At 45.1% G+C, this 10,835-nt stretch overlaps 1 protein-coding gene across 1 annotated transcript; it reads left to right on the top strand.

The window, feature by feature from the left end:
- Positions 1–271: 271 nt before the first annotated feature.
- On the top strand, positions 272–10,585 carry PROZ (protein Z, vitamin K dependent plasma glycoprotein). The gene is made up of 8 exons (XM_087758298.1): positions 272–338; positions 1,987–2,150; positions 3,208–3,232; positions 6,200–6,313; positions 7,746–7,877; positions 9,097–9,182; positions 9,262–9,385; positions 9,953–10,585. Exons 1-8 carry the CDS (start codon positions 272–274, stop codon positions 10,462–10,464), a joined length of 1,224 nt encoding a protein of 407 aa, XP_087614424.1. The 3' UTR covers positions 10,465–10,585.
- The last annotated feature ends 250 nt before the right edge of the window (positions 10,586–10,835 follow it).

The following is a 10,835-nucleotide window of genomic DNA, read 5'->3' as shown; positions in this document are numbered from 1 at the left end:
AATGAAGGCTGAGGAGAGGGAGGAATACCCAAATCTTGGAGGGGCTCTCAGAAGAGCTGAGCCAGTGCACTAAGAGAAGGGGCACTGTTGCACCACTAAGCAGGTTTTTTTTGAGGTTTTTCATGTGTTGACATTGAGGCCAGGCTTTGCCCTTAGCGGTCTTGTTTTCTCATGAGCAGCTGGACTTTAAACTTCAACATCTCTCCTGCAGCCATTTCCCCCAAGAGCTGCAGGAATGCAGGCCGGCGGCCATTAGGCTCAGAGGGTAACGATGGCAAGGTGCTCTTGGACAATATTGTTTCTTCTCTCTGCCCTTTTCCTTCAGACAGAGCAGACAGGTATGGCCTTTGTTTTGTTGCGGCTTTAATTCTCATTTGTGCTACTGCTCTTCTAAACACACCAGCAATTTTGTACCTTGTATGGTGTTTACTTTGTAGCGCAGGGTGACACCATTGAAAAATGTCTGTTCCTTATTTTCCTTACATTTCTCCTGTTTTGTATTGGGTTTTTTTCATACAGCTAAGTAAAAACTGCTGTAGGTTACTAAGGCAATGTAATTTTGAATTACCATCATTTACACCAGGGTGATATTTTGTCTTTTCTTACCATTCGTAAAGAGTGCCCCAGATATTAAAGAGAATTCTGTTTTGTATTTCTGGTTGCTGCTGAAATAAAAATAAGTCTTATGAAAGAGGCTGAGATGCATGCTTGTTATAGCATGAAGAAATTGAAGACATTTTTCTTTCTGTATTAGTCCTCCATAGTCAATATTAAGGAGGAGCTGGGCAAGGAAGAAAAAGATGGTGACTGCTTGAGAAGGTCAAAACGCCCCTGGCAGCAGCCAAAGTGCACTGCCAGTTATACTGGATGCATCGGAACCACTGCACAGCAGAAATGTGCACTGGGTTGTCAGATAACACTTTAAAATGTAAAACACAATCATGAAGCTTTTTCTTTTTTCTTTTCTAATATCCTTCAAAAGCATAAATAAGCACGTGTGTGCAGTTTCAGAATAATTTTTGTTATTGTTGTCACTTTTTCCCATTCTAATATTATTGATTATTTCAACCTTTGTGCCCAGCAGCCCTGGGCCCCCAAACACTGTATAAACTACAAAAAAAAAAACCCAGTCCCTGCCCCAATGGGTTTACTTTCTAAGCACAGGAGAACTGACAAACGCCCGCTGACACACACAGCCACATGCTGCTAAATGTCAAAGGCAACAGGCTCCAGCACGGCACCAGCCATCTGGCTGGCAGGCGATTTTTGTTGTGGGCATCATTGCAAAGAGGAGTTTTAAGATCTGATAAGTCTTATGTCTTTGATCGCTCCTCCTCTTTACTCAAATCAAAAAGATTATGGTATCTTCCACATAAAGGATGGTATATGATATAGCCCTCGTACCTTTGAGCATTGCTGAGGGGTAGCTTTTATTTATTCTCCTTAAGAGAGATTTAATTGCGAACTCAGCCATATCATAGTTTTGCTTCTCAGCAAAAAAGTCCCCCATGAACTAAGACTAAAGGGAATCAGTTTGGATTCATGGTCATAAATTAATACAAATGATTTTCACTTCTACTGTTGAGTTGGGAAGCCCCATGCAGTCTTTCAAAATAGGCTCTGTCTTTGTGACAATAATTTTACCGTTTCCCTGGACATGCCACAGCAACACTGCTCTGTGTGTCTGGTGTGGGAAAAAAAATGCACCAGGAAGGGCTGCAAATTCCTTCTGTGGGGGAGCAAGTCAGGCTCCCCCCGAAAGAAAAAGGTCGTGACTCCGCAGCTGAGTTTGGGCTAAGAAAGTAGGGCTCTCTCAGTATGTAAGTTTAATGTGCCTGAAACCCTGAATCAGCCAAAAGATTTCTCTTCATGATTAAAATTGGCTGCTTAATAAGATCTTTTAAAAAAAATGGAAAAAAATGGTGAAAATATATAAGGAAATGAATCTAAGTACTGACGTTAGCATTTTGTCATACAACGTTTCAGTGTTTCTATCAGCTGATGATGCAAACAAAGTTATCAAGAGACAGAGGCGTGCCAGTTCCCTGCTTTTCGAGGAGGTCCTCCAAGGCAGCTTGGAAAGGGAATGCCTTGAAGAGAGATGCACGCATGAAGAAGCAAGAGAAGTATTTGAAAATGATGAAATGCTCGTAAGTATTTTGTTTACCTGCATGAATATTAAAAATTACTGCCTTAGTCCTTTACTATCAAATTCAGCCCCACGGCCTGCTTCATTTGTTTGGGTTTCTCTCCATGTGAAATCTTTGCACTTTGCACCTCAGCAGGTAGAAAGCAGGTGTCCTCACTGGTCAAAATGGAAATGCAGAGGTCAGCTCTGACGCTTCTAAAGTCCCCTCCTGAAAATGATGTGTCCTGCGCCTTATGTTGTGAAAGTATACGGCTGTTGTCCCATCCTGATCACACACAGAGAAATGCAGCTTCAGCATCCCTTAGGGACCAGGACGGGCAAGGGGGTGTTGGGATGGAGGGAAGCAACACACCAGCACATAGTGGGACCTATAGAAGGCTGCAAGTCCCCTCATGAAAGAGGCCCTCCTGACACGTACAGCTGGATGCCATGCTCTTTAACAGGAATCTGGCCGGAGATTGCGTTTGCAGGGAAAGCAGAGGAAACAGCCATCGGGCTGCCCCACGGGCGGTCCCGGTGCTCTGGGGGGGAGGTACAGGGAGCGGGGAGAGGTGTCCCCTTGGGGAAAGCAGCAGCAGAGCCGGCTGCAGTACCCAGGGAAAAGCGGGGCACATGAAGGTGGTGAGCAGTGACCTGCAGCTCTACTCTCTGCTGTCCCCTCTGCCTCCAGCAGCACCTGCTGGGGGGCAAGCGGGATGCGACAGGACGGGTCGGGGTCACTTCCCAGGCCGCTGCACACCAGAGAGACAATGGCCGGCCAGTTTTTCCAGGAAACCGTATTGCTAAAGAATTCAGCTGTTTCCCTCTTGCCTGCAAAGTGTTTCTTTTCCTTTATAGCTTCTTACGAAACAATAACATGAGCAGGATGCAACCCCCCTCCCATCTCATTCAAATTTTGCTGGCACGGCAGAATTTGCAGTCGTGCAACTGCATAAATGTTAAACTATAGTATATATTCTCTCATATAATGTTTTTGTTTAATGAAATATTTATGGAAGATGATATTATTTGAGAATTAAAATCTAATTTCACCCTGTTTGTTTTTTTTTTTTTTTCAGAAAATGTTTTGGGATGCCTACTATGGTAAGCTGGCCTCTTGATTTCTCTCCTTCACAGCAGCATCACACTATGAACATTATGATTCAGTCCAATGCTGGTTTTCTGAGAGTTTTTAGCAGTTTATTCTACAAGGAACACCCAGTCGCTATTTGTCATATCTGTAGTAAAGCAGGAGGAAAAGTCTTGATGTGAAAGGATTAAAAAAGTCATAAACAGGAAAAACATTTAAGACTGCAAAGCAAATAAAAGTTGAAGGTGAGTAGATATTATCATAGAAAATAAGTTATTCCTTTTCCTGAGCTTAAAGCTGTGCTGAAACAACCTGGGACCTGAGAAAATCTGCTTTGCTGATACAATAGACCAGCACAGCTTTACCAGCAAAACCTCCCAAATACAAACTCAGCGCCTAAATCTGAGTGAGATAAATAGGTGTTAAAAGCTACTGGACTGCCTGCAAACTCTGGATGCTAGCACTGCATCAACCTGTGACAGCTGTCCAGGCAAGAAACGAATCTTTAAAAGCTGAGGGGCTGATGTAATTAGGTGCCGCCTGAACAAGGACCCTGGGGCATCAGCTTATGGTGACTATGCCTTATTCCCTCCCTCTTTTCTGCATGCCTCGTCCTAAGCTTTTCTCTTGTTTTTTACTTAGCTTTTATTCATTTCTAATCTTAGGTTTAGACAGTGGATAAGGAGGTGGCAAAACCAGCAGTCAGTATTAATTTTCCACAGAAGCCACTAGAACACTGACTGAGTCCAGGGAACTGTTACATAGAAGAATCCCAACAGTGATATAAATATTATGAAGTATTATGCTAAATATCTGGCCTTCCATTGCTTCTGTGAGGGTGGGATTAACTTCTCCTCATTTCAGTCATTGGATGTTTGTGCTAAGCACGTCATGCAGGCTTCCTCTCTAGTCTATGAAGAGAGAAGGGCAACTGGTTGAGAATGGTCCATCCAAACAAGCTTAGCCACAATCAGGGTGCATTACCGGCTTCGGCCTCAGGCTTCCCTGCTGTAATTGAAAGCCATTATGTCCTGTCGTCTTCCTACAGAACAGCAGTGTGTGTTTCCTTCTTTGTGATATCTTTTCTAACATTTTGAAGAGTGGTGCCGTGCATCTTCACGGCTTCTTTCCTCCTCACTAAACAAACCCATTTTTTCATCCTGTCTTCCAAAAAAATCTCATTTTTTGGTCTGCCTCTGGTATCCGTGTTGCTTTCCTTCCGTAGTCCAGGGTGCAGTGGGTAAATCTGCACTGTGAATAAAAGAGGGCTGGGGAGAAAGGCTGAGCACCCACCTAACTGCTGGCTCACCCTTTGGCTCTGCTTTGTACTGCTCCACCTTGGTCTCTTCAAGTCAGAGCTGGTGTAGCAGCACCTTGCTCTAGTGTGGACGTACACTGTCGGGGCACTTGGCCTGAGGTCACACTTCTCCCTGGCCCTGTCTTATTAACAGTATAAACTTAGCTATTGATAACCTCTCGCTAAACATAATTTTCCAAACAGTTTTGTGCATGCCTTACAGTAGTCTGTGTTTTCCTAGCTCACTTAACAACGTCATCTGAGACATTTCTATTCTATGATGTTCACTAATGCCCCACTAGGTCCCTTATCCTATAATACAGTTGGGTTTAATTGGTTCGGATTGTTTGATCTTGAAAAATGCATGTTAGTTGTTACTTACCACGTTTTATTTTGCTGGATGCTTACAAACAGTTTAATCATTCCAGTAGCTTTCAATTAACAGAAATCATGCTGATTTCTCTATAATTCCTTGAATCTTCTCTTTCCTCCTTTAATAAAGCTAGGTGCTGAGTTTACTTTTTTCCCAGTCTTACAGAACCTCACCTGACCCCAGACATTTTTTGAGACTTCCTTACCTACATTTGAGCATGCGTTTCAGAAGCTTGAAACCATCTAACTTGCTTCAGGCTGTAGGTGCAGCCCTTCCAGCCCTCCAGCTACCCACCACTGCTGATGAGACCCCACTAACCCACCCAAAAACCCTCCCAGGAGACCTAAATTGTGCCGGCTATGCTGGTGGCATCTGACTGCAGGTGGGCTGAAGGCGGCAACTGCTTTAAGCCAGTATTTTGGTACTGCTAAAGCAAGAATAGGCACGTGCCCATAGCCTGAGTAGATGGTGACTGGGGTTTTTTTCCCAGCACCAGGCAGAGTTTTCACCTTTCCATCCCTGATATCAATTACAGCAGCCCATTGACTGAAGTTAACCTCTCTGATGAAGTTTTAAATTTTAGAAAGTTTGGAGAGCATGTCCTGGGTTAGGCTTTTCTGACTTGCTCCCCGATCGCCTGTGCCTACAATAAGCAGTTATTTGGAGAACATTTCCAAACTGGTTTGGGGGGTTTCCAGTGAGCAGCTTAAAGGGAAACTGGCAGCTCTGCCTGGTGCTTCACCTGTAGCGAAGCATCCTCTGGTTTCAACGTTCGGTTCGTCAGCAGGACTAAGCTTGCTAGCGTCCAAGCTGCTGTATAATAATTGTACATGTGTAAAGCCAGATTTCCTCCTAGTTTGATGTTGCTTGCTGTGTAATTTTGATGCCAGTTTTTTTATCCATATATGCATATAATAGGTTCTTTTTTTTACCCATATGAATATCAACCTAACACAGGAGACCTAAAATGCCAGTAGTACATAGTACATTTGTAACAAGCACATGGACTGTAAGTCAGTGCTTTTCCCTGAAGCAGCGCATCTGTCCTCCAGAAGTGGGCTCTGCCTCTGGGCACCTCCCGGCCTCCCTGCCAGGGGCTGCAGGAGCACCTCTGGAAGCAGAGACTTGGGCTAAAATTACTCCTGAGGAGCTAAAACTACTCCTGAGGAGCAGTTTGGTGAGACGTAGCCCGTTTCCTTCCAAACTGCTTTTCGCAATGCTTCTCTGAGCGGCTTGCGTGCTGGGAAGGGGGCTGCGTAATTCGGGTCAGCGGTGGCGGTGACTCGTCTCTCTCTTGCGGCATTTCTGCAGGTGGCAGGAGGTGCTCATCAAGCCCCTGCCAGCACAACGGCGTGTGCGAGGACAGCATTCGTGGCTACACCTGCACCTGCGCTGAGGGCTACGAGGGAGAGAACTGTGCTTTCGGTAAGGCATTGCCCCCTTTTCTGAGAAGCCCTATCTCCTCCTGTTGTAGGGGGTCCCTGGGAAACCACACACAGCTCTCCCATTACAGCCAGTTATCAGTTTTTAGGTTAAAACACACAGTTCTTGGCAGAGCAGGGGTGATTTGTGCTGCCGACTGAAATGTTACGGCATCCCGAGGTTACGCAGGCTGCCTCTTCCCCCTGAGCCTCCCTTCTCTGGGGATGCAGCAGAAGGGCTGAAGCAAGTCCCCCTCACGGGTGGGCTCCAAAGGCAGCCCTGCCCACTGCCACCCACGCTCCCCAGCTGCTTGTCCTGCCACGGTCCCAGGCAGTGCATGGCCTGAAGAACCAGGGCTGTGGTGCTGTGGTGGCTTCCCAGCCAACCCCGGTGCCTCCAAGGCCACAGGTGCCCACAAGACAGTCCCTCAGGACAGAGGGACTCCAGAAAACAAACCATTTTCAGTGGAAGTGTAAAAGGCGTAAAGGAAAATGGACGCTTTCTGGCACGTAAAACACCCTGGGCCAGATCCCACATTTTTACATCTGCCAGGTTCTACTTTCCAGCCCTTACATCAGTATTTCTGCTGGCTTGGAGGTCCCCTGGGGTGGGAGACGCCCCGGTTGCCGCAAGGCAGGGTCATTTTCTGTATAAGGGGTGTGACTGGGGAGAGACAGACCAGCTTCTTGGGGAGCACAGAAGGTGACACAGTTTGGACCAGCACTGGAAACTGGATCTGCCCAGCATGAGCCTTAGAGATATTTTGCTACTTCTCCATCTGTGAGCTAGATCCACCATCAAATGGCTGTTTCTCCTGTTGCTTTGTGCTGAAGCTTAAGTGTTTGCTCAGCTATGGAAAGTTGACTGAGCATGTTTCAAAGGTGATTAATACTCCCATTCTTTTTTGCTTATCTTTGGCAGCTGTTAATTTCAATTTTCTTAGCACAAGCATGAGAAATAGGAGCTATGCATTTGCTTTTGCTGAAAAGTAGAAAGCTTTAGCCTTTTTCTTCCTGAAGCAATACCTGCATTCTTAACATGTGCAACAGTACCCCCAGTACAGACACTTACTGTTTCATTTAAAAGAGCAAAAAGAAAACCCATGGCATCCTTCCATGGGTTCACATGGAAGGCCTAGTTTGACCCTTGGCTACTGATGTTCCCCAAAACTCAAGGGTGCAGACAGTCTGGTGCAGGGAGGTGCTGGGTGAGCAGTTTGCAAGGAGTCTGCGGAAGCTGCAGAGACTCAGCTGTCTCCAACTTCTGCTTACCAAGGGGAAAAATAATGCGGTGGGAAACACTACCAAGCCAGAGTCCCTACCCACCTCCACATAAAGCGAGTAAACATAAAATGCTTAGTAAAGAGGACTCAAGCTATGCAAGAAGACTCCAGCTGAACTGTTCCCAATGCTTTTCCTCTACTTGTTCCGTTTAGCTAAAAATGAATGTCGCCACCAAGCAAAAGAAGGATGCCACCACTTCTGCTACCCGGGAAGTAATTCCTACCGCTGTTCCTGTGCTGATGGCTATGAGCTCGGGAAGGACAAAAAACAGTGCATCGCATTAGGTAGGCATGAGCACGGAAGCATGGGGGGCACACGCTCAGAGCTGGGGTGGGCAGGCCACCACCTGATATCCAGATGTGATCAGCCTGCTTGGAGACTCCAGTGATGAGAATATTACTGACCTTCCAATCCGGGCACAAAAAGGGAAAAATCTAGGGACCACCACTCAAGATGACAGAGCAGGGGAAAAAGAAGTAATATTTGATCTGAACATTTAAACGTGGGTCTGCAGACAGGACTTGCGTCACCCTACGTATCACTCACTGGGGCTGGGTTTTCCACTCCTGTGCTTGGTGAAGAGTAACTCCACTGAAGACCTGTCTGTTTGGGAATGAGGTTCAATTGATTCTCATCAGGCACCTGATGGTCTGATAAAGGAAGGGCAACATTTGCTGCCATGTTAATTAGTTTTAAGCAGTAGTCCTCTTCATTTTTTCCATCTCCCCCCCTTATAAACTAGGTCTACTAAAACCACAGTAGTATACTTAGGCCCTTGTCTACATTAGCAAGGAGGACAGCCAAATAGGAGTTGTAGAGCTACGCTTTTGGTGATGAAGGCTTGATGTCCATGCTCAGCGCACATTTCAAGTGGGCTTTACTTCAGAGTAGCTCTAGTTTGGTCCCGTGGGCTAAGCACCCATTAGCTACGAGAGTACGTTAAGTGCGCTCCTGGAGGGTGTCCTCTGGTTTAGCGTCACCTGAACAGAACCCAGTTTGCGTGACCCAAGACCATGCCACAGGGTGAAGAGAAAGTGTGATAAATGCAGGTAACTGGGGGATGCACTTGAAAAGCACGCTTGCTGTCTGAACCAGAACACAAAGTGATGGCTCTAACAAGGAAAACCCAGGATTACCTTGTCCTGATCGGGCCACAGCTATCAGGTATTTGGCGCAATTCAGATACGGGATACAAAGATGAGGAAGCAAGCTGTGGTGACGGTTGGCTGGAGAGGAAGCCTCGTTTCCTTACAGACACAATGAAATCTGGTCACCACAAGCCTGATGGAATGACCCCAAAATGTTCAGCGCCATCACTAAGCTATTAGACTACACATGCCAAGCGAATTATTCCAATTCTCACCAGCTGAGATATTGTCCTTTTCCTCAGTGCAAAAAACAAACTCCAAAGCCAAGCTAGAAGCAATAAAGTATTTGCAGATATTAGTTGTCTTGAAATGACACAGAATGAAGTTCTCATCTTTTTTTAATTTCATTTGCTAGATCAATGTGCCTGTGGGAGACTTCAAGACAGTGATAATCTGATAAGTGAAACCAGGAAGAAACGTGACAAACGATTTCCTTGGCAGGTATTTCTAGCAAGTCACAAAACCTATCCCTCAACCTTACACGGACAGTGCTATCTCTCATTTTTTTGCATTTTCTTAGGTCCTGCTGCTAAACTCAGAAGGAAAGGGCTTCTGTGGAGGAGTGCTGCTGAAAAGTAATTTTGTATTGACTACAGCAGAGTGCGCCCTTCTGCACAGCAATTTTGAAATCAGGGTTGGTGCGGGTAGGTGCTCAAACACGTTTTCTTTTGTTGTAGCACGTTTTAGTATTGACAAGCTAATTTTAAAAAAGCTTAGTAAAATTTCTGCTGTATAAAAATATTGTTAAAGGAAACAAATCTGCTGTCATCTCAGTTAAGCATCTCAGTTAAGTATCTTGAGCTAGAACTATGGCTGTCCCACACCCCTCTACAAGGCAAGCAGAGAGACAACTACCTCTCAAATGCAATTCACAACTCTGCACCTAGGGATGAGCTAAACCAGCTGGATTTAGATGTGGCTTCCTCCCCCCGTCCCCCAAGGAAAAAATTGTTTCATGCCAAAATTTACTTCTCTTGTTGGGTATTTGTCCTTCCCTCTGAAATTATGCATGCTTCTACACAGCATTAAAAAGCTGTCAAGATAATCATTCTTAGTTTACCTTTACTGCAGCTGTTTCAAGAAAGAGCGCCTTTAGTTTCTCTACTGCACGCATTTCTCGGCATGACTAGGCAGCTCTTGTCAGTTTGCATGCAGTTCTCAGGTCTCTGATAAATTATTCCTAAGAGCAGTGAAATGTCATTGCTTCACAGGGCATAATGGAACAAGTGCAACTGAGAAGATAATGCAAGTTAATGAGAAGCACATACACATCCGGTATGAAGAAGACACTGGTGAGAACAACATTGCATTACTACAACTCCAAGAGCACGTTGAGTGCAACAACCATCAGCTTCCTGTATGCATCCCTGAAAGAGACTTTGCAGAACACATTTTAATTCCAAAATTGGCTGGTACAGTCAGCGGCTGGAGAATGGAAGGTGACGAACTTCAAGGAGATGAGCTGCAGGTTTCATACCTTCCTGCTGAGGACTGCAAACAAATACTCAACATAAGCCTCACAAACAGGCAGTTTTGCGGACACCTCCAGGAAGCTGTAGACAAACAACTGGCTGGAGGAAGCTTTTTAGCTACCGAGTACAAGGGCACTTGGTTTCTGACTGGTATCCTGGGATCCTGGCCACTAGAAGACACTGACTGGGAAACATTTCTATTCACTAACACCGCGAGGTATATGATATGGTTTAAACAAAAAATGAAATAAGACACAAACACAACCAACCCTCCAGCACCAAACCCCTACCAAACACTGCAAAGAAACATTTGGATGCAGCCAGTACCCTCATTTGACTCTCTATCGCAATGTGCAGCAATGGAAGTTGCAACAATTATATGTATATAGCTCCAATTCATACAGAAAAGCCTGTTTGTCTTTCCTTCTTCTGTTGACACACAGTACTGTGAAAGTCACGATGTGGTAAACCTAGTTATTTTACTAAAAACTGACTGAACTTTAAGTTTCCTAGAACTGTTCATCCTAAAACTCAAAAAGCATTGATGTTTTTCTGGGATTTTAAATGTTGCTAGAAGGAAATGAGTCTTTTTAATTCTTGTTACACTGAGGTTTGATTCAGC

Source organism: Nipponia nippon, unplaced genomic scaffold (assembly GCF_047370975.1).
Source record: "Nipponia nippon isolate SJK-2023a ecotype South Korea unplaced genomic scaffold, ASM4737097v1 scaffold_2, whole genome shotgun sequence".
In the NCBI taxonomy this organism is placed as follows: domain Eukaryota; kingdom Metazoa; phylum Chordata; class Aves; order Pelecaniformes; family Threskiornithidae; genus Nipponia; species Nipponia nippon.
This window is presented reverse-complemented; position numbering and strand designations above follow the sequence as displayed.